Source organism: Pomacea canaliculata, linkage group LG11 (assembly GCF_003073045.1).
Source record: "Pomacea canaliculata isolate SZHN2017 linkage group LG11, ASM307304v1, whole genome shotgun sequence".
NCBI lineage: Eukaryota > Metazoa > Mollusca > Gastropoda > Architaenioglossa > Ampullariidae > Pomacea > Pomacea canaliculata.
Window position 1 is genome coordinate 14601086 of NC_037600.1, and position 21499 is coordinate 14622584.

Here is a 21499-nt window from a genome sequence, read left to right on the forward strand (position 1 = left end):
ATTAAAAAACAAAATAATAAATACAAGTGGTCAATAGCTTCGTGACACCATGATTGTAACCAAGAGCTCCTAACTCCTTTATTAAAAACAAAAACAACAAAACAATTGAAGATGTGATGGCTGAATTATTCTCACTGCGATATTCATTTGTTGAAGATTGGGGAAGATTGCTTTCTTGTAGAGCGCAGTCCAGCAACGGGGTCTCCAAACGGTCTAGCTTCCCCAGTAGGACGACTAGGTTACCACTTCCTGGATTTTTCTCATCTCCTGCCGCTTCACATGGATACCTCCCCTATGAGAACCTCCTCCACCCCCCATACTTTCTAACCTCCTTCCCCCTTCGTGCTCTGCTACCTCGTTTGCGTGACCTTTCTGTTTGTCTCGTGAAGACAACAGTGGAATGACTGATGTGAAACTAATGGAGAGACCTTGCCCACATGCCGCCATGATTGACTCTTAATTTGTAAGAAAAGGTCAACGTTGAATAATTTTTTTTTTTTTATTTAAAAAAAGATGTCAAGAAATTCAGTATCCACGTTGGTTTGCATGGCATTGTGAGTAGTAGTATGTCTCTGCGCGGTGGCTTCAACAAGTTCTATTACATTTTAAATTCAGTGGCCCTACATTCATTTATTTATTGTTGATTCGTACGTTCGCCCATTTCGTAGTTTATTCCACCACCACACACAGTCAAGCGGAGAAAGAATCAGTCATTCCTTCCTGAACTTTGAAAGAGACCAATGCACACATTCAGCGAAATTTGGCATTTGATTGCACACTGCACCCGACTTACAATGAGTTGGTTTATCGTAAGGTAATCTCTTTGTAAGTCGAGGACCATCTGTGTTATACAAGGTTTCATACCGTGGTGACCTTTCAACCTTCTATTATGCCTTTTTTTATCTACAGCGGCATACCTTTCTTCATGACTACAGCCAACTGAAAGAAGTTGAGAGGAAAATAAACTTTATTACAGACCATAAACCGCAGCAGGTTGTGTCACGTGACTTACTTTTTAGTCTCGTCTCGAGCAAACTCTTTGAACCCCACGTCAAGCGCACCAGACAGAGTTACCTCTGAAAGACTTGATACAATCTGAAGCTTTAGCATTTCGTGTTTTATCTGCGACACCAGAGTCTTAACCGTGCGACTTCCTGATTGTCTTTATCTCACGAAATAAAACAATTGATTTGGTTAGTCCAGCTCATTGCGGAGTGCAACCCATGACTAGATCGAGAAATTAAAAGCAAGGACACTCTCCTTCCTCTTTTTCAAGAAAAGGGTAACCCTCGAGGGCAAGCCATAAGGACAAGCAGGGAGCAATAAAGAAGCCCATTTGCTACACGAACCACTTGGGACAGCGCCATGCAAATCTCGCTTTTTCTCGTGTTGATTTCGAGTATTCTCTTTATGAGCACAACGGCGACACGCAGGATAAAGGGCAAGTAACCATTTTGTTATTGTGCCTAAGCAATCAATGTTAAGCATGTAGATTTTGGCACTTACCTGTACAAGCAGTACAGCACGAGTGGCAGAGGGTTAAAACTGTGTGATGTGTGCACTTACGACAGTTCTCGCTTCTGTCACTTTTTTTTCTTTGATTCTTCATGTCTGTGGTTCTTTATTTTTTAATTCAGCCTTAGACCTTCTGTTCTGTCTTTCTTTCCTGTGATTTGCTTCTCTACATGCTCCCCCCCACTCTCTCTCTCTCTCTCACATACACCATGCACCCATGAGCACACAAACACGTGCACATATACAGAAAAATACATGCAGATACACATCCACACATACACATATATTCACACATACAAGGACACATACACAGATATTCACATGTGCAAATATGCACACATAAAGAGACATGCTCCCACATGTACACATAGACACAGACGCATATATGGACACATACTCACACATACACATGTGGATTTATGCTCGCTTTTCGTGAGGGTGTTGTTGTTACTTCAGTGTACTCAAGACGTGGCAAATATTTTTAAAGCAAATGTCTCATTTTTAAGGTAAACAAAAATGGTAAAGGTCGTACCATGACCTTTTCAGGTCATGAGGAAGTGAGGTATTAGAGACCTCACATTTCTTGGAGCTAGCTTTACATGACGGGGTTGAATGCGGCATCTGTTTACAGGGCTGGCTGCCTTGCTGGGATATAGCCTTAGTTGCTGGCTTTTAGTAACACCAATACCCCCCAACCTCTTGTACAAGATGAAAAAAGTACTGTACAATAGATAAAATATTAGTTAGATCTCATATCTTATATTAGATCTCAGTTATGGTATAAAAACAACTACTACACCACAAAAAGCTTTACGTTGCATTTATAGACTTCAAAAAAGCATTTGATTCTATTGTACAGGGAAAGTTGTGTAACATTTTGAATATAAATGGGGCCAAAGGTAAAACCTAAACGCTTTCCAGAGTATTATAACGTCGTTCAGGAAGAAGTTAGGGTAGGTTGTGATGCTACTGTTTCTTTCTTCTGCCCCAGAGGGTTAAACCAGGTAACATGTGGTTCTGTCCTCTTTTCTTTCTATCGACTTGTTAGCAAAGAATATTATTGAGCATGGTAAACTTGGAGTGCAGCTAAGCCCCGACCTACTACATATCATTAATTCTGTTATTCGCTGACGACGTAGTCCTCACTTCAGATACACCACAAGGCCTTCAAACTCAACTAGATATTTTGTGTAGTACTAGCAAGCAACAATGTGTAATATCTGAATGATGTCCAACACATAGGAATTTGTAATGATTTAATACAGTTTCGACTTGGGGTTTCATGTCTGAAGCCACATCGTTTGCGTTTTGGGAACAAGCAAATTGACAATCCTAACATCCCATTATGTCCCTTTTGTCCTGGTGTTGTAGAGTCGGAATTGCATGTTGTGTTCGTATGTCTAATATACAATGTATTGAGAAAGAAATTGTACATAAAACGTATTACCTGTAACTATCTCCCTTTAGTTTATCCATGCTACTAGCAAATACTACCCAGTATATCGTTAATAATGTAGCAAATTGCATCTATGAGGCATTTGAAGAACAAAATTTAACTAATAGTTTACTATTTCATCACACTGTTTGTGTATCTAAGGATGTATATTTTATTGCATTGTTTTATTTTGTACTGTGTACTGTTTGGATTTCCCTTGAAATGGGCCGATCAGTCTCTCATTCGCTCTACCGGATCTTTAACCTTAATCATCCTGAAAACGCATGAGCCATCATTCCTGGCATCAATTTCAGGAGGGAAAAAGTGTCGAAGCTCCATCACAGAACGAAAGTTCCGGAAAGACCTGCTCGTCACCTGCCCTAGGGATAGTCTTCTTACCTCTGCCAACATTGTCGGAGTCAATGGCGGGTGTGAGGGCATCTCCCCCGAGTTGTACGTACAGGTAAGAGTGAAAAAAGAAAGCCAATGCTCCTGAAAAAAAACATAGTTTATCTTTCAAACAGTTTGGGCTTCCAGTTTTCTTGCTATTCTAGAAGTGCTTATTTACAGTTAAGCAACATAAGAGAGGTAAGTCCCATTCCTCTTACTCTACACCTTTAGTTGACGAAACATCACCATCTACGTCTAGAGAAGTTGCTAAATTTATAACTTTAAGCTCATTGAAACAAGAAGCTTTTTTACAACCTATCCAGTCCACAGTGTACATCTTTGTAGAAGGGAGGGAAATCTGGACTCTCAATTTTTTTTTTTTTTTTTGTTCATGTATTTACATTCCTAAATAGTGCAAAGTTGAAAAACAATAGCACGTTGTACAATTTATGCACCACGTACATTCATGTTTAATGACATCAAATTAACGCGCATGCGTAACAGGACTTTTGTACATTTACTTTTATATTTGGAAGATTATTTAAAACCCGAAACTGACATCTGATATCGGTAACAAACTACACGTTTTATTGTAATTATATTTTTCTCATTACTTTGTGACATACTGGATTTGAATTATTTTCTGCTCACTTTCCCCTGCTTTACAGGAGCTACTGTGCCACTGGAAACCTTCTTGCCAGATCGTAAACAATAAGAAACCCACCTATTTGCTCATGCCCAAGGGAGGTAGTCCTTCAAACCTCCCTACAAGCCAAGAATGTTTAGCAAAGACTGCGAAGAGCTTCAAATTGAACTTTGAATGCACGAAAGGTATATCAGGAAGGAAAAAACTTTCAATGACATGATGCACCCAATAAAAAAAGTAACAATGCTCAAAAAGAAAAAAAGCAGAAGAAGATTACTCTGGAAACGACCTGTGATTGTTTATTTATTAAACAGTCACACGGACAATTTACGTTCTTTCAATGCTGGGATAAAATTCAAATGAGCATTTTCATGTTTAACTTTATTGTATGTTGTGCTTTGACACAATCAATGAACATTTTTACTTTCAGATATCCATACACACCGGTTTTTTTTTCTATTTTATCTTTAATTATTCTGAGCTAACTGCCACTAATTAAAATCCTTCTATTTCATCGAACAAGTTGCAATGATAGGTTCCTTTGTCCTTCCTTCGTTCCTTCCTTCCTTCCTTCCTTCATTCATTCATTCATTCATTCATTCATTCATTCATTAGCACAGCTTGTACGAGAATTTGAAGTAAACATTCAGGGTTAATCAGACCATCTATGTTTTCAGGCACACACGTGATGAATATGCCTCACCGCACCCAGACAAGGGAGACAACTGCCCGAAAGGGGCTCATCCGTAGCCACGAGGAGCACCCATGGTTGTACAGCCGAGCTGACCACACACTGACCCTCTTGAACCCTGACCCGGCAAGGTCTATGAACCTGCAGTATACGGTGAGTTCACTTGTTAAATGTAGGATTCCCCTGTTCACTGCTACTATGAGCTGGAAATTACCTGCAGTGGCTCTTTCAATATTCTTTTGCCTGGAACTGATTTGCGAAACATTTTATAATGGTCTCTGTCTGTCGGTCCGTCCGTCCGTCTGTATCTATGTATGTCCTAACAGCATTTTCCCTTCTTTCTGATTTTTTTTTTTTTTCACCTCAAACTGACTTTTCTAGCAAGTCAGAAGGGAACATTATCCATGCTCGCTTACTCAGTTCCATCACTTTATTGCCTTGGATCTTTTAAAGTTCTGTCTGATCCAAACTATAATGCAAAGCATACCACAGAAACAAAATAAAATGACCCCGTAGTTTAAGGTAAAAAGTCTCATCGCTCAGTGGCCACAGGATATGGTTCACCGTGTCAAGGGCGGGGCGTGTTGCCGGCAGATCCAAACGTCTCCATCCGCCGTCCTCACCTCACCTGCTGAATCACTTCCATGTTGTTATTGTACATGACCATACTAAATGAATTGTTTTTCCATCCACCATTCCGGGTACACTTACCCGTCATAACACAGTATGCCAAGTTTTCAAGCTGTCTTTAAATATTTTGTGTGTGTGTGTTTTCGTGTGTGTGTTATCAGTTCCGTAGCTTTCATCTGTGGGACAAAGACTACTTGACTGTCACCTGGATCGATCAGGACACTGGTGCCATAAGTACCGAGATCTTCAGGTCCAACTTTACTCTTAGTAAAGACCACGTCAGCAAGCTAGCCACCAATGCTGAGAGAGTGACCTTTGCCCTTCAAACGATTACCAGTAATGGAGGCAGCGGCTTTGTCATCTGCTTTGCGTGTAAGTGCGAGCAGATAATTATTTAATTATTATATAACTATACAATGCACACCTTTTATTGTATGAATTGCATGTTATTATAGGACAAGACAATGGATTTTTTTCATATTTTTAGAAAATTAATCAATTATCTCCTAGGGTTTCTTTGTATTTGCTCTCTCTTTTCTGTGTATTGCCAAAAGCGCAATGAACTGCAAACAGAAGTTGTTCAGTGGAGACTGGTGCTGTCTTGCACAATTTATTTCATTCAAAACTAAATATATGTTTTTAAAGTCAAGATTTGTTGGATTCAAAATGAAATACATATTTTTAAACCCGCGACTTATTGGATTCAAAACTAAGACTTTGTTTTTAAAAATCATGATTTACAGGAATAAAAACAAAATATCTGTGTTTAACTTCACGATTTACCTTTACAGGGTCACATCCAGACGAAAACCCCAAAAACTCAGGAGCATGTGAAGGCCTGTTCCACAAAGGTGACAAATGCTTTGTTTATGTCTGTTTTACATTCTTTTTACGTTTGTGGGTTGTCGTGTTTATGATCAATACACAACCAGGTAAACTGCATGTCTTTAAAATTTAGTATTCCAACCATTGGTATCTAGGGTCTAACATTCGATGAATAGTGAGATCTCGTATGAAATCTGAGAATCTCGTTTGCTTTGTTCTGTAAAGTGAAAATTAAAAATTAAATCAGGGCTGGTCCAACATTCCTGGACCTAGATTGCAGAGATATTGATAATTATATTAGGCTTGGGGCTGTGGGTGTTGCAATGGATCTTGGGAAAAACCAGGACAAACCCACATTTATTTCCTCACTCATTAGGGACCCACCTAGGTCGCCATTGATTTCCAGTATTAATGCCAAGGAAAAGCTTGCAAGTGTTGGTGGGAGTGTTTCTAGGGACCAAAGTCTAAACTAGCCAAGCGTTAGGAAATTGTAGAGAGAGGAAAATAATATCTAAGGGATTTCCTTGGCCAAGAATGCACCAAATATTATATTTCTTCTTCATACGGGGAAAAATCGTGACTGGGTTTTCTATCATTCCTTGCTAATGAGTGGGTGTGATCAGGGTTTCTTTTCGTTATCCTGTCTGGAATGACGTGCAAACGGTTCCAAATGCACTCATGTGATGTGGGGTGGAACCGAAAACACAAAGAAAAAGAGGATTGGGGCGTAATTAAGATATGAACTCACAAAAGCGGATTGATACTTCTGATGTTAAATTGCGACTCTGTGTATAAATTTTTCCGGCATATTCTATGGAGAAATGACCCAAACGCTTTCATATCACAGACAGTACAGATGTACTTTGTTGTCCCTTCTTTCCCTCTCTCACACACAATCACTCTTTCCCTTTCCCAGTTTTTCTTCACTTCTACTCTCACTTTCTTTAACTCTCACATACACCACCCTCACACCACCTACTGATATAATAATATATGTACACACACACTCTTCATACACTAACGATGTTCTTTCATTAAAATGCTTTTCTATGTACCCACAAAAGCTGTGTCTTACTCTGATTACTTATTTTAACTTTTACCCTTATGTGTGTGCGTGCGTGCGTGCTTCCGTACGTGTGCGTGCGTATGTGTCTGTGTGTCTGCGAGCAGCCAACTGTTCTTTCATCAGTAAGACAAGACGACAGCGCAGACAGAAGCTGAAGCAGTCGTAGAGCCCCGTCTTGGTCACGTGACAGAGAGCCTGACAATATTGTGCTATGATGATGAACTGCGGGCATCGAACGCTTTCGTGCAAGTACTTGTATGTGCGTTCGACTACGTGTGTGTCTGCTACTGTACGTGTACTGATGGATTAGTTAATATTTATGTGCATGCGTGTATACGTATTCAACAGAGAAATAACAAATACATTTCGGGAGGTAAATTTTGGAGAAATGTTGATATTATAGCAACCTCACTTTTTTACTATTTCACACTTTATTCACATACTTGTGTGTGTGCGTGTGTGTGTGTTAGTCCTTTAATACTACGTCACATTCAACTTGAATTTAGGGAATTTGCTATTCATGTGTAAGTGCTGGGGAATGCCCAGTGATGGACCATACATGTGTGATCTGATTTACAAAATCGACCCAACACTGCCTCTCTGGAACTTTAACTCGTTTGTAACCTGGAGACCGCTTGTAGAAGTGTTTTAGTCAAGAAGACCTGAGAAAGGTACCTAGTCTTAGAAGCCTTGTCATTGTACATTATGTCGTTTGTAATTCTATAAGTGCCGATGAAAAAAAAAATCTGTTATTTTTAATGCTCGGCATCATTTAGGCTTTTTTTATTGTCAATAAAAGTTCTGTTCTGCTGTGCTACTGACTTTGTTCTCTTTAAGAAAAAAATATTCTATGCACATTTCTGTTGGCCGAAAGCTGCTTAAATATGATCACCAAAATGCTAATGTCATCTGACCAACCGATCTTCCTGTCCTTTTATCACAACCTTCCTACAATTTAAACGATCAAAGTATTGTGCGCATCTTATTTCATTTTTCACGAAGGACGCTTAGAACCACCAGTGAAGATTTCGCAAAATTATGTAAATTTATAAATACTCCTTTTACTACTTCCCTACTTCGGAATTCAGTCTGATATCCATACACTACTCAAGAAATCTCCTAAACCAGTTTCTATTAATTAGGTAGAGTGAGAGAGGCGGTTAAAGTTATTTCCTGGGTATAGAGACTTCTAGTTACCTAGCTTTAAACCTCCAGACAATTTTACTTCTGTACACATTAATTACTTTCAAATGAAAGAACAATATACTATTTACTTTTTGCTGACCCACCCATGACCTTTGTACCTGCACAAAAAGTTAAAATAAAAATACATGAACTCAAGGCACAACTGGCCTGAGGTGGCAGGGGCTGGAGGAGGGAGAAGATGACACCACGAACTTCCATGGTGAGATGTGCCGGTCTAAGGGACGTAACTGCCATTCCTCAATCTCCTCATACTCGTTTACCTCCCATGAGCAGACACGTCTGCAATCCGCATCCGCGAAGAAATAATAATAATGACGAAAATAACACTAGAGAAATATGAAAGAAGACGAGACAAACTAAAAGAAAGAAAGAGAAAAGAAAGATATCGTGTTGTGACAAGACACTGTTAAAAAAAGATGGTGTGGTAGTGCTGTGACCTAGGTCCTAGGGAAGCTTTTTGCTAGAATAAGCTAGATCCTTATCTCATTTGAATAGATGGTTCTAATCTCCACTCCCACACTCCCTCAGCATCAATCTATGATATCAGGTACAAATTCTATCGTTGGATCAACTGGGGGATGTGCGAACCCGAGTATCGCGGCAGCTATAGTGTGTACGTCTGTGCAGGTCTGTATAACAGAGTTGTATAGACAAGGAGCTGTATAGACAGATCATGTGTCTGTGGATGCCGCTGGTCTAGTTACCAGGCTATCTATCCACTTCACAGACTATTGAGCGACATCATACTAAAATATATTTTAGCTGCTATGTATTGTTTGCCTTCCTGTGATTTAGTTTGGTTTGGTCGAGTATTACACAGGCGCAGTGGTTGACCCACACAAAATCGGGTATGACGGGTTCGGATCTCTTCTCCGCCAAGCCTTATTGTTTTCTATATGTGTCATCTGTCAACAGCGCAGCCACAGACCACAGATTATAGAAATTATTGAACTTAGCCTTCAAGGAAGGTTCCCAGTGCTACCCTCCCTTCTAATTATCCCCCTTCTCAAATGGTGCTAAAGCTTGATGGTGGTGGTTGGGACTTTCCATTTAAAATAAACAATCCAACAGTGTTTTGATGATTATTATTATGTTTGCAAAATCTATTTCTGATGTTGATGTTCGCTCATACCACTTTTTTTTTTTTTTTTTTTTTTTACAACACATGCATACACATATCTAGATCGTTACTTCTTCCGAGTGCCGAGGAACAATTGGAGCTAAAAGTGGAACTAAATCTGACCTGCAACTCTGACCTCATCATTGTACTTCCTGTCGTCAAGATGCAAGTGTCATTGTACACGTACGCATGTTTGTGTATGTTTGTGTTTGTGTGTGCTGGCGGCCATGAACTTTAAGCAATGTCGTCTCTTATTCATTTCTGCCTAACTTTCGACAAGGTGACTAAAAATACCAGAATTTCCTCTAAACCTTATTTAGATGGCAGCTGCTGGTTTGAAAGCTAGTCCTTAGCACATATCACTTGACCTCTTCAAGAGCTGCTCTTGGGATTTCCGAATATCATTTCACTCTCATCCTTTTTTTTTTCGTTCTTCGTGCATCCCATTCTCCTCTCCAACTCTTCCTCCTGTAGATGCTTCGTCTTCTTGTAAACATTTAGATGTTCGCCCTAGTGGAAACTGGGTAACATTGTCTGACACAAAGCTATTAATAGGATGCGACACTCTTTTGTTTCACCGTGCGATTGTCGACCACGAGTGCTGAAAACTAGGACACTGTGACACGAGCAGAAACAATTAATAAAGACTCCAGAATCTTCTATTATCAGCGGAAATACTGTGCAATGCTCTGTGTGTGTGCATGCGTGCGTGCGTGCGTGTCTGTTCTTTGTGTTCTCATTTTGTGTGTTCTTAGCGGTGTTGACTGCCATGTCAAGTACCGGAATACTCGCAAGATGGAGAGGGATGCGGGGCGAAACGTTAAGTGCTAGCAAGAGAAGCTTCTTGCAAAACAAAGAGTAAAATAGGAAAGAAAAAAGAACTTCATAATCAAATATCTTGAGTTCAAGAGTCTATAAAAGCCAATAAAACACTCATCCTGTTGTGTGTGTGTGTGTGTGCGTGCGCGTGTACAATTGTACTTTTAGCTGCTGGTTTGGGTCAGTAATCACCACAGCAACATGTCAAGTCACAAGGATCCGCTTGGCCTCTAGCCAGAAAAGACTTACACAGATGGCCATGAAGTCTGTGACAATTGAACATGGTGCACCCCTCCCCCAACTCACCCCTCACACGGTCCTTGAAAGCAATTGGCTTGAGCATTGTGAAATCTCTTCTTCCGTTTTTAAAAACTCGAAAGCAGAAGTTTATCATCGTCTAAAAGTTATGCGCCTTAAATAAACCTCAATTGTTATTTCACTCCTAAAACTGCATTTATTTTATGAATCGAACGAATTCGATGAATTGACAAAAAACAAAAAAAAAATTTCAATGAATGTATATTTTTCTTGTAGCGATGTCAAACCGTTTCAAGAGCTTCTCAGTCACCTAGGCAAAAAAAAAAAGACAAATTTTATTTTAACCAGAAAAGCCAGACATCTTAATAACAGGCTTGTAAACCCTTCCAGATCACTCCTGGAGTCGATGTGTGTAATGCACGAAGGGATGCACACTTTTCTTTTGCAATGGACTCCTGGCGCTAGATGGCAGAGGACAACAATTACATGCACACAAAAAATTTTTAAAAAAGAGAGAGCGCCAAGAGTTTTTCTTTTAAATCAGAAAGAGACTTGCTAGCTGTTAAACGGCTGTAAGTTGCAAAGAATATCATCTACAGTATCTGCCGTTTTCAACTTCGTGTTGCAAATATGCGCTTTTCTCTCATTTTCTTCCTGTTTCTGCTGGGTCTCCTCTTAACTGAGGAGAAAAAAGAGAGAAACGGACAGAAAAAAAATAAAGGCGGAAAAAAGAAAGGCGAGTACATCATCTTCATTTTCGTTTCAGTGCAGTCAGTCTGCGTTCGCAGTAAACATTTTAATTTCATTTGTTATTTCGATTTAGTCAGAAATTTTCCAAACAACTCTTTTGCTGCTGAAAGGTCTGTTTATATATTTTGATTATCATACTCTCAAAGCAGTATACAATACAACTTTTTATCCGATGTGCTTGGTTTTATAGGATTATCTTCCACTGTTGGACCTGTTACTTCTGGTGCCAAAGGCATTGACTATCGTCTTTTCTGTAGTTCTTTGTCTTGTTTTTTCATTATCTCTTTATTTTTCTTCTTAGATTCCAAAGGGAAACCTTCATGTCCTAACCCAATGAGTGTCGAAGACCTCGAGCAAGGACTGAATGCTACCTGTCCTGGAGGAGTCCTTGCCTCTGTCAACATCATAGGTGTCAATGAAACCTGTAGGGGCATCACACATGACCTCTTCGTACAGGTAACTCACTTTTTTTTTCTTACACAAACGCTCCCTTCTTACGTTCTGGGCACTTTAGAGTGGATTAAATTATCACCTTTATTTCTTTCATTTTTTTCGAAAGTTTAAACATGTCTCAATAACACAGCTACAGCAGACTGGTTCGCATTTTCGTTAAAAGAATTTTTTTGTTAGTTTAAGAAATGCAAATAAATCAGCACTAACGTTTGAATTGTTTTTTTTTTTTTTGTTTTGTTTTTTTAGGTCTTGGGGTTTTTTTTTCTTAATATCATCATTTATTTGACTGTCCAACACAGCTTCTGGACTGTTGATATCATTACAAGATTCAAGATTCAAGATTCAAGATTCTTTTATTCTGTCGCCCTCCAGGGGGTATTGAGAAATTAGGAAGTATCAATGCATATACATTCACATTCTTATCATTAAATATAGGGTGTCTCTCATTTACATATATTCAAAATCATCCACTCATTCTTTCCTTTCCAATCATTTCGTGTAAACTTGGATATTGTAATCGAGTAGGTTAAAGCATCTGGACATATCAGAACATAGGATAACCACTCTCTTGTTCTCCCTCACTCTCTTTCACAGGTGTTCTGTATTCTTTACTATTTCTTTATCACAGGGGTAATGCACTCCCATCCATCCTGTGTACAATATATCCCACACACACACACGTTTTATCAATTTAAACTAATTTACTGTTCTTAGTAATATCTTTACAAATTGAGATAGTCTACTAAGGGTCTTTTTTATTTTTGAGGCTAATAAAGATTGGAATTTGTAAAGCATTTGGGTTACGAGTATAGTAGCTTGGTAAGTATTTTTTTCGCTGGGTATCAAATTTGTTACAATTAAAAAGATAGTGGAATTCATCCCCTATGTCCTTGGTGTTGCAGAGTCTACAGAACCTTTCATTTCTAGGGATATCTGTTTGCCTACCTTTATTCACTGGAAAGTGGTTATTCAATGACCTAAAATTTTATTAAAGGGAGGTAATCATGTGGGGGTAGGATTTTTAAGTAGGGTTCTAGTAAGAAGCTGCTTTTAAACATTCTATAATTTGAGTATATTTGTTTGGAGTCTAGTTCCCCTAACCAATTCTGGATATACTGGTCCTGTAGGGACCTATCTACTTTCTTCTTGAACCAATCACCTGTTTATGTTTATGCTTTTCTGGTTTATCCATATTCCACTTAGGCCAAGGTCTTGCAGCGTTGTCTGGATAGTACTGATATAGCTAGACTTAAGAATGTTTGTTTCGTGTAGATTTAAGAGCATTCTATATGTAGTGCTTGATAGTTTATTACTGTTGCTAATCAATTTAAACCAAAAGCTAAGCATCCTACTTTAATAAGAAGACTAACAGGAAGCGACCACATTCTCCAAGCACTATACAAGATGGGGTGGACTTTCTTATTTTTGAGGACCATTTTATAAAATCTTAGCTGTAGTTTACCACAAATGTCACTAATTCCTGATGCCCATATTTCACAACCATAGGTAAGTACTGGAAGAACAATTCTGTCAAACATGTCGAGTTGAATATCTAGTGGTAGCTGTGACTTTTTACATTTTTTCAGTAAAGCAAACATGGCTCTTGAGGCTCTGTCATATAGGTCTTTTTGTGCTACTAGAAATTTGTTATTGTAGTTTAGTTTCAGGCCAAGATAGGAGTAATAGTCTACTATTTCAAGTTTCTCACCGTTATAAACAAATGTTGGTTTCTTTCTTATTTTACCTCTAGAGAAAATAACTATTTTTGTTTTGTCTGAGTTAATTGTCAGGTTCCACTTGTCACAGTATTTTTTCATGCTGTCTAAAGCATTCTGTAGATTTTCTGGTGTTTCGGATAAAATGACAGTATCATCTGCATATAGGAGTATGAATAATTTTAAGAAGCACATCAGTTCTTGGGGGGTGAGGTTTATTTGGTGTCAGTTTGGCTAGTTCTGGGAGACCACTAACAGAGTCTGCTAAGAGATGCGTTTTCAGATCATTAAGATAAATTGCAAAATAATAGAGGAGATAGGTTCTCCCCTTGTCTGACACCATGACTACTTTTAAAAAACTCTGACTGGTTTCCATTAATCTTAAACACAGGATTTGCCTTTTTGTATATATCCTTGATTATATTCATGAATCTTCCCTTCGCTCCAAGATCTAGCAATTTTTCCCACAAGTAAGTTCTATCTATCTTGTCGAATGCTTTCTGGTAATCTATAAACGCGCAGAAAACTCGTTTTTTTTCTACTTAGTAAAATTTCGAGGATGCTTTGCATGGTGAATAGGTGGTCAAGGGTGGATAACCCCTGCCGAAAGCCTGCTTGTTCCTGTCCTATGAGATCATTTTCCTCTAGGTAATGTTTTAAGCGTACATTAAGGACACTTGTGAATAGCTTACCAAAACAGCTAAGGATTGTAATGCCACGGTAGTTATTTGGATCACTTTGTTCTCCTTTGTTTTTAAAAACTGGTGTTATAATACCTGTTGCCCATTCTGTGGGGGCATGACCTGTTGCTAATATGAGGTTAAAGAGGGCTGTGAATAGGGTCAGAGTCTTTGGTTGAGAAAATTTTAAAAATTCATTTATTATATTGTCATTTCCACAAGCTTTATTTCCTTTTAGCTTTTTTAGGCAATTAGCAACCTCACTCTCTGTTACTTCACTGTTGAGATAGTTATTGCTAGTTTCAGTGGTATTCACAAGTAGGTCAGTTTCAGGTGTGTAATTGCCAGGATTGTTTATCTCCATGAAGTGCTGTAAAAATTCATTACAGGTTGGGGTTTCCTTCTTTATTTTATCACTGTTATTCTTGTTCAGAATGTTCCAGAAAACCTTTGGGTCCTTACTTCTTAAGTGTCTAATTTTCCTAAACCATTTTTGCTGGTAGAGTTTAAACTGCTTTCTTATTTCTCTCTTGTAATCCTGTCCAGCTCTATTCATGCGTGATTGGGATTCTGGGTTGTTACACGTTTTCGCTTGGCGCCGTGCTTTAAAGAATTCGCGTCTTTTCCTGCGACAGTTGGGGTTAAACCATGGTTTGGTTTTAGGTTTTTGACTAGGGACTTGCTGTTTCTTTGGGTTGCTGGCATAAGGGAGTAGGCCACATCTACTAGCACTATCCAGCATAATATTACATACCTCTTGGGTTAGTGCATCAATCTTGTGTAAGTCTACTTCATGATTTCTTTGTAACAGCTCGTTGACTTCATTTGTTAAGTGGCTAATCTTGTTTGAATCTAGGGAACTAATAAAGTCATCTTTCATTCTGTTTTTCCATTTGGGTTTCTTTAGTGTTGTGTCCTTCTTTACTTTATCATCATTTAGTAATGGGAGTACTTTGGGTTGAAGGTTTTGTTTGGAAGGTAGTTTGAGGTGGAGTTCTAGTGGACAGTGAATATCAGAATATAACTCATTAAATTCTAGGACATTAAAGTCTTCAATTATATTAAAGAGTTCTCCAGACAGTATGAAGTAATCTACTATGCTTGAGTTTTTACAGGTAAGCTTTCCTGTGTTTTTGTCGGGACCTGCTCTTCCATTGACAATTGCAAGGTTTAGGTTTCTGCATAATTCAATTAGTTTTTTACCATTGTTATTAGTACTTTTGTCTTGGGAGACACGTTTTGGTAGATCATAATAATTATTGAGACTACAATCAGGGTTCAGTGGTTCATCACTCAGGTTTTCTGAGATTTGCCCAGTTCTAGCATTTAGGTCTCCCATTATACATATATGTTCTGTTTTAAGAGCAAGAAGGGTCTCCTCGAGTTCACTAAATGCATCTAAATTTACATAGTGTGACCCTTCAGGTGGTATGTACATGCCCACAAACATAATATCCTGTCCTATGGCTTCCTTTTTTACTTTTAGAAATAAGGCATCCTGGTTTATCTTGTGATCAACAAAAGAGTAATAATGCACACTATCGCTATCTATATTATTTTTTCCAGATTGCTCTTCAAAAATAGTTACATATTGAGCGAGCGATTCCCTTACTAGCATAAGAACACCTCCCGATCTTCTTACGCATTTGCTACGGTTCTTGTAGAAAGACACATAGCCATCAATGTGGATCGAATCAGTGTTGTCTAACTTGCTTTCACACAGGCAACAAATATCAGCTAAGCATATCTAAAAACATTGTGAAAACGCTCTCAAATTTATTTAATAGTTTTAATACTGTATGTTCTGCTCTGTGTGACAACGAGTTGTAATAGAGACTGTTCATTCTATTTCCTGTATGTTATAGGCTGCAGTTTGTTTTTAATGATTGAGAAAGCCCTGGGCAAGATTCTATTTATCATCTTTCTCGGTAAATGATCCTCTAATCTCCAGATACACGCCTACAAACATCGCCAAGCACAGAAAAAGTCAAAATCGTGGCATCATTTTTGTTTACAAACACGCCTAATAAACAGATGGTCCCAGCTCTCCCATTGGTTGCAGAATTCACAACATAAATGCACTGATGTGCATTTCTGACTGTTTTGTTGTTGACTTCAGAAGGGAGGTATCTGGGGAGATAGCATCTTGCACTGAACTTTACTCGCTCAATGGAACAACATTTTCCATCCTATTAGGCCTTTAAGCATGTCGAATAGAGATTGTGAACACACTGTCGTATCTGTTAGTAGCTTCAATACAAATTGTTGACACACACTGTTACTGTTATTCATCGATGCTAAACTAGTATGTTTTGACTGTCCTTCCTTAGGAAAACCAATGCTACTGGAAGACCTCTTGCTTAATTAAATACAACAAAGCTCGGAGTTTTAACTTCATGCTAAAACTCAAGGAACTCAGTACAGATGAGCTACTGAAGAACGGCCACTGCATGACCAAATCGCCGGGGACCTTCCATGTGCACTTTAACTGCACTAAGAGTAAGCTAAAATACAACAAAAAGATACCACCAACATAACAACAGCAACAACAATAACAAAACCTATCCCGAACCTTATCAATACATTGTCAGTAGTAGTCATTCGGTTTTTTTTTATCAGGTCATTTTTTATATTCCTCACTAAAGTGTGTTGGTGGTAGGTGGGAAAAAAGTATGCTTGGTTCATTTCACTTTTATTTCTTCTTCTAGTGAGAATTTTTTAAATTGTGTCTGCGTCGTTTCCGATAGTATAATAAGCGACCATAAATGAGATGAGGAAGAAGTTTAAAACAAAATGGCTAATCAAACAAGGGGAGATGGAATTTCATGATCTTTTCATTCATTCTCGATTACAGACAAAGTCGAAGTCTTTCCCATTCTTCATGAAAGCAACACAAGGGAGATAAACGCTGACAGAGGTATTCTCATAAGCCACCCCGATTATCCTTGGAATTACGATCGCGCCGACCACAATGTAACCCTTCGGAGACCCGCCAACGGAGGAAAGAAATTTGTGTACACGGTGAGAAGGAGACCTGTCTAGGATAAACACTTGATTGGTTTGTTTGATGGGAAAGGGAGGACGCTAGCATTCTAGCCTGTCCTTTTCTTTCTTTACTTTTTTTTTTTTTGTCCAGATGGTACAGAGTCTGGATGTGTATTCTGTTGATCGTTGTACCGATGGACCGATTCTCTCTCTCTCTCTTTGCCTGCCACCTCTCTCCATCTTTTTTCTCTACTCTGTGCTTTTTGTCTTATCACCATTTTCATGCTGAAGTGTTCCTGACCTTCACAACTCCTTCCAGTTTCTTTATTTTTTTCCCCCACCAGTTTCGGGATTTCCGTCTCTGGCACAAAGACGTGCTGACTGTGAGCTGGACAAAGGACAACAAAATTTTGTTCGAGTCCTACAACGAAACCTTCATGAGGGCTGAGCCCTCCCCGGAGGAAACCAGAAAACTCGACGATGCTGAAACGGTGAACTTTGCCTTCAATGCAGGGGTCAGTTATGGAGCCAAAGGCTTCGTCATCTGCTTCACCTGTAAGTACCTCTGTACTCGAAATTGTCACTAATGTTGTGGTCTTACGGTAAGTGATCCCACAGCCAGCTGCTGTATGGGCAGTGGTTCACAGTGTCTAAACATTGTGCCCAATTCATAAATAGGCTGAAGGCAGGACCTATACAGTACTTAAAATCCAAGCTTTATTCCTTAGCAGAGAAAAAGATCGAAGAGAGGGCTGAACTGAAAATCCCCCTCCCTTAAAAGAAATCAAATAGAGATACGGTAGAAGGAGAACCAAACCTTGACACACAAGAAACATCATAGAAGCATTCACTTTTTTGAAGACATCCTTTAAGGTGCAATTTATTGAAACTGCAGACCGATTACAACATAAAATGATGAATACATAAGTGTTCAAACGTAAAAAAAGATGCAGGTAAAAAAGAGGTCAAAAGAGAATTGTTTATCTTGTTTTACGACACCCAAACACAGAAAGACAGGTAGAGATGGGGTAAAAAAAATGTCTATTTTCCTTTACAGTACTCGAGCACAAATATATAAACAGAGCTGAGGTTCAAAAAAGATTGTTTATCTTGTTTTGGAACTCCATGTACGACACAACAGTATAACATGAATGATTTTAACAACAAACTTATTGTAACTTACTTGTCAATATTTTTATATTCAAGGGTCAGACATCAAGAACGCTTGTGAGCCTTTGTTTGAAAACGGTAAGCGATTTTCTTTTACTTAAAACTTTTCTGTTTAATTTTTCATTAAGAACTATTTTTCTGCAAACTTTATAGTTTAGTGTGCATCAATGAATTCATGAAAACAGCATAGAAAGCAAAGTCATTTGCAAGAAACATTTTTTTCTTTCTTTAAAGATCAAAAGTTATGCACGAAAGCAAGAAGCGTGAGTTGAGTTTACATTTAAATGCCATTAGCTTCAATAAATATTTTGCGTGATTTGTATAGCAATGTATAACTTCCGGTTTCATTGAAACTCAACCTGCGAATGTTTTTTTATTTATACAAAAATCTGCATTTATTCTAATTCAGTCATGTCATCTTCTGCGACATCGTCATAACTCTCTAAACCCTGACTTCAGGCCTGAATTTCTTGCTACTCCATTTCCCATTAAATTATTGTCCATTATAGTTTATATTATCATTTATTTTTAGTATTACTGTAAATATGAATATCATTGCTTTATGATTCAATACGTCCGTCATGTGTTTCAACTGACGAGAGAAATCCCTTCGTCTGGCTGACGATCTGAACTAGGGCTTATATCTGGGGTTAGGCTGATATCAAGAGAATCCAGAAAAATCATTGTACCAATTTTCACAAAGAATAAATTCTTTTGCACAAATATTCACAAAGGAGAAATCCCTGTTCACAAAGAAATTCCTTTCACGAAATTGCATAATGAACGCCCTTTGTACCAAAGTGGAATTTCTTTTCACCTGTTTGTACAAAGAAAAGTTTCTTTGGCACAAAGTTTGCAAGTAGAAAAAATTCATTTTTTATAGAATTCTTTAAACGATGATTTTCAAGCATTCCTAATGAAATCATATATGTGTGTCTTGCCAGGAATACCTACCTGCTCACAAAAGAAAGGTGGCAAGAAGGAAAGGACACCAAAACCTAAAAAGGGCAACAAAATGGAGGCAAGAAGTCATAGAAGAACAATGAAAACTACTTTAAAGAACAAGGACAAGGACAAGAAATATTGTAATATTACTTACCTACTTAAAAGGCTAATTTCATCTCCAATACTTCAATCGTTCTTCTCAGAATGTGTACAGTATTCGCTTACCACGTCTATTGATGTGCTTACTACATGCAACGATATGTGTATTCTGTGTTCAGGTCCTAAGCTTTCACGTCTTTTGAAAGACACATTTAAAACAGTTTATTTAATGGCAATCTTTCTTCTTGTATCAAGCTACCCTGCATGCATTTCTGCGTAAGAATGTGCATTTCTCGGTTTGTGACAGTAATTCGTTACCAGGTGATTAATTTACCGTGACCTTGCTATTAACTAAATTACAATTAAATCATTCTTACACCTGACTCAAGAGTGTGCGCAAGTAGTCACTGAAGAAAAACTTTATAGTATTATCCTTTAAAGAAAATAAAGCAGTTTAATTTTTCTAGATTTGTTAACACTTATCTTTCCGCATTTAGCAGATCGATTTTTAAATAGTGGTAAAATTGTTCCCCACACTTTGAGATCTCTTCTTTTTTTACATTTATGTGATTTATTTTTTTTTTTTTTTTATTTTGTTGGTTTTTGTTTGGTTGGTTGGTTGGTTTTTTGTTGTTTTTTTTTTTTTTTTTTGGGTTTTGTTTTGTTTTGCTTTTTTTTTTTTGTTCTTTTTTTTGTTTGCTTTTTTGTTTGTTTGTTTTTTCGGGTTTTTTTTTTTTTTTTTTGCTTGCTTTTTTATTTTTACGAAACAATCTGAAGGAGTTGTCAATAGTTTTCATAATTTTCACAACTCTCATAATTCGTAATTTTCGTAACTCACGATCGTAACTGTTGTAAGTCCCATAACTCTCTTTGGTCATTAGTCTCAAGGTATCGATAGAGTTACCTGCGCTTTCTTTGTCATTCGCTGTTCCTGCTTTCTCTTTGTGCTATTTCGCTGGGCATTGTGCGAAATAAAAAAAAGGTAAAGTTTAAAATGCGTGTTCCTTCCAATCTTTCAGCTAAGTTGTTTGCTTTTGCTTTTATTTCAGTTTGATGTCAGTGTATGGTTTTGGTGTATTAAATAACGGACGCCCAGAGGCACAAAAGTGTTCTTCTTCCTTTTTTAAAAAAAAAAAAAAAAAAAAGATTTTACACGGCATTTCCTAACTGCAGAGTCTACTCAGCGCACTCAGTGTTAAAAACCGGGGCAAAATGAATAAACAAACACTAGCTTCCAACACTGCCTAAATTAAGGTTAATGAATCAAAGAATATTAGAAAGGATTACAGGGCTTCTGTTAAGGTTTAATTCTTTGGGGTCCCAGGAACCCCTTCTTCAGATTTCTTAGGAGTCCCAGGCTAACTCTAAGGTGTCCCTTTACTAAGTTGAAAAAAAACCAAAACAAATCGACTACTTTGTTCAACTGCCTTTTAGGCACACAAAGCACTGTAATGTCTAGTCAGAAACGGCGATATTTCTGTGCCATGAAGTCTGTGCAAACATCTGTGATGAGCTTATGCTCACTGTACTTGAGGTGCTCACTTTCTTTCCGTTTCTGAGACGATGATTCTATCCACGCTGTCAACGACATCTTGGAACTCTTCCCAGTAAGGAAAAAATCTCAGCGCAAGGGAAGTAACTCTCACCTTGTAGCAGACGACAATAATAGATTAAGCTACGATGTCAGACACTACACTTACCCAATTTTGTATCTGTTCTTCGCCAAAATTTGAAGGGGTCCCCTGGGATCCCATTGACGAAAATTGAAGGGGTCCTCCGAACTTTTAATGCGTACTGTACGCAATTTTTTGCGTAAGCAGAAGCCCTGGGATTACAAAGATAATTTTGGTTTTATCCTTGCGTAGAAAGGATCTAACAAAGTATCACGTGACTGTTGTGAGGCGTTACGACCTGTCGTGAATGACATGCTAGTTCATGGCACAATTTCTTTTTATTTCTAAAGTCAGACAAACTTTTCCCCGTAAGAACCTTTCATTTTTGGTCAACAGACGAGGTGATCCATGCTGTGGCCATAATATTAGGTTTAGGCGACTGTTTACGACTACTACTGCTGCTGCGCCATTTGTCGGATCGGATGACT

At 38.2% G+C, this 21499-nt stretch overlaps 2 protein-coding genes across 2 annotated transcripts; both read left to right on the forward strand.

Moving 5' to 3' along the window:
- Positions 1-1033: 1033 nt before the first annotated feature.
- On the forward strand, positions 1034-8002 carry LOC112576252. The gene is made up of 7 exons (XM_025258557.1): positions 1034-1441; positions 3265-3413; positions 4009-4171; positions 4664-4830; positions 5469-5679; positions 6099-6158; positions 7303-8002. Exons 1-7 carry the CDS (start codon positions 1366-1368, stop codon positions 7362-7364), a joined length of 888 nt encoding a protein of 295 aa, XP_025114342.1. The 5' UTR covers positions 1034-1365; the 3' UTR covers positions 7365-8002.
- Positions 8003-11101: 3099 nt separating this feature from the next.
- On the forward strand, positions 11102-20022 carry LOC112575930. Its single transcript, XM_025258074.1, has 7 exons — positions 11102-11337; positions 11653-11807; positions 16530-16698; positions 17054-17220; positions 17529-17739; positions 18391-18432; positions 19299-20022. Exons 1-7 carry the CDS (start codon positions 11232-11234, stop codon positions 19676-19678), a joined length of 1230 nt encoding a protein of 409 aa, XP_025113859.1. The 5' UTR covers positions 11102-11231; the 3' UTR covers positions 19679-20022.
- The last annotated feature ends 1477 nt before the right edge of the window (positions 20023-21499 follow it).

What these genes read in the sequence shown, in the direction of transcription:
- LOC112575930 (XM_025258074.1), top strand. Translation starts at nt 11,232, where the DNA reads ATGCGCTTTTCTCTCATTTTCTTCCTGTTTCTGCTGGGTCTCCTCTTA. An exon ending in GAAAGAAATTTGTGTACACG is followed by an intron (nt 17,221 to 17,528) that starts GTGAGAAGGAGA and finishes TTCCCCCACCAG; the next exon opens with TTTCGGGATTTCCGTCTCTG. An exon ending in CTTCGTCATCTGCTTCACCT is followed by an intron (nt 17,740 to 18,390) that starts GTAAGTACCTCT and finishes TTTATATTCAAG; the next exon opens with GGTCAGACATCAAGAACGCT.
- LOC112576252 (XM_025258557.1), top strand. Translation starts at nt 1,366, where the DNA reads ATGCAAATCTCGCTTTTTCTCGTGTTGATTTCGAGTATTCTCTTTATG. An exon ending in GGCGACACGCAGGATAAAGG is followed by an intron (nt 1,442 to 3,264) that starts GCAAGTAACCAT and finishes CATCAATTTCAG; the next exon opens with GAGGGAAAAAGTGTCGAAGC. An exon ending in GAACTTTGAATGCACGAAAG is followed by an intron (nt 4,172 to 4,663) that starts GTATATCAGGAA and finishes CTATGTTTTCAG; the next exon opens with GCACACACGTGATGAATATG.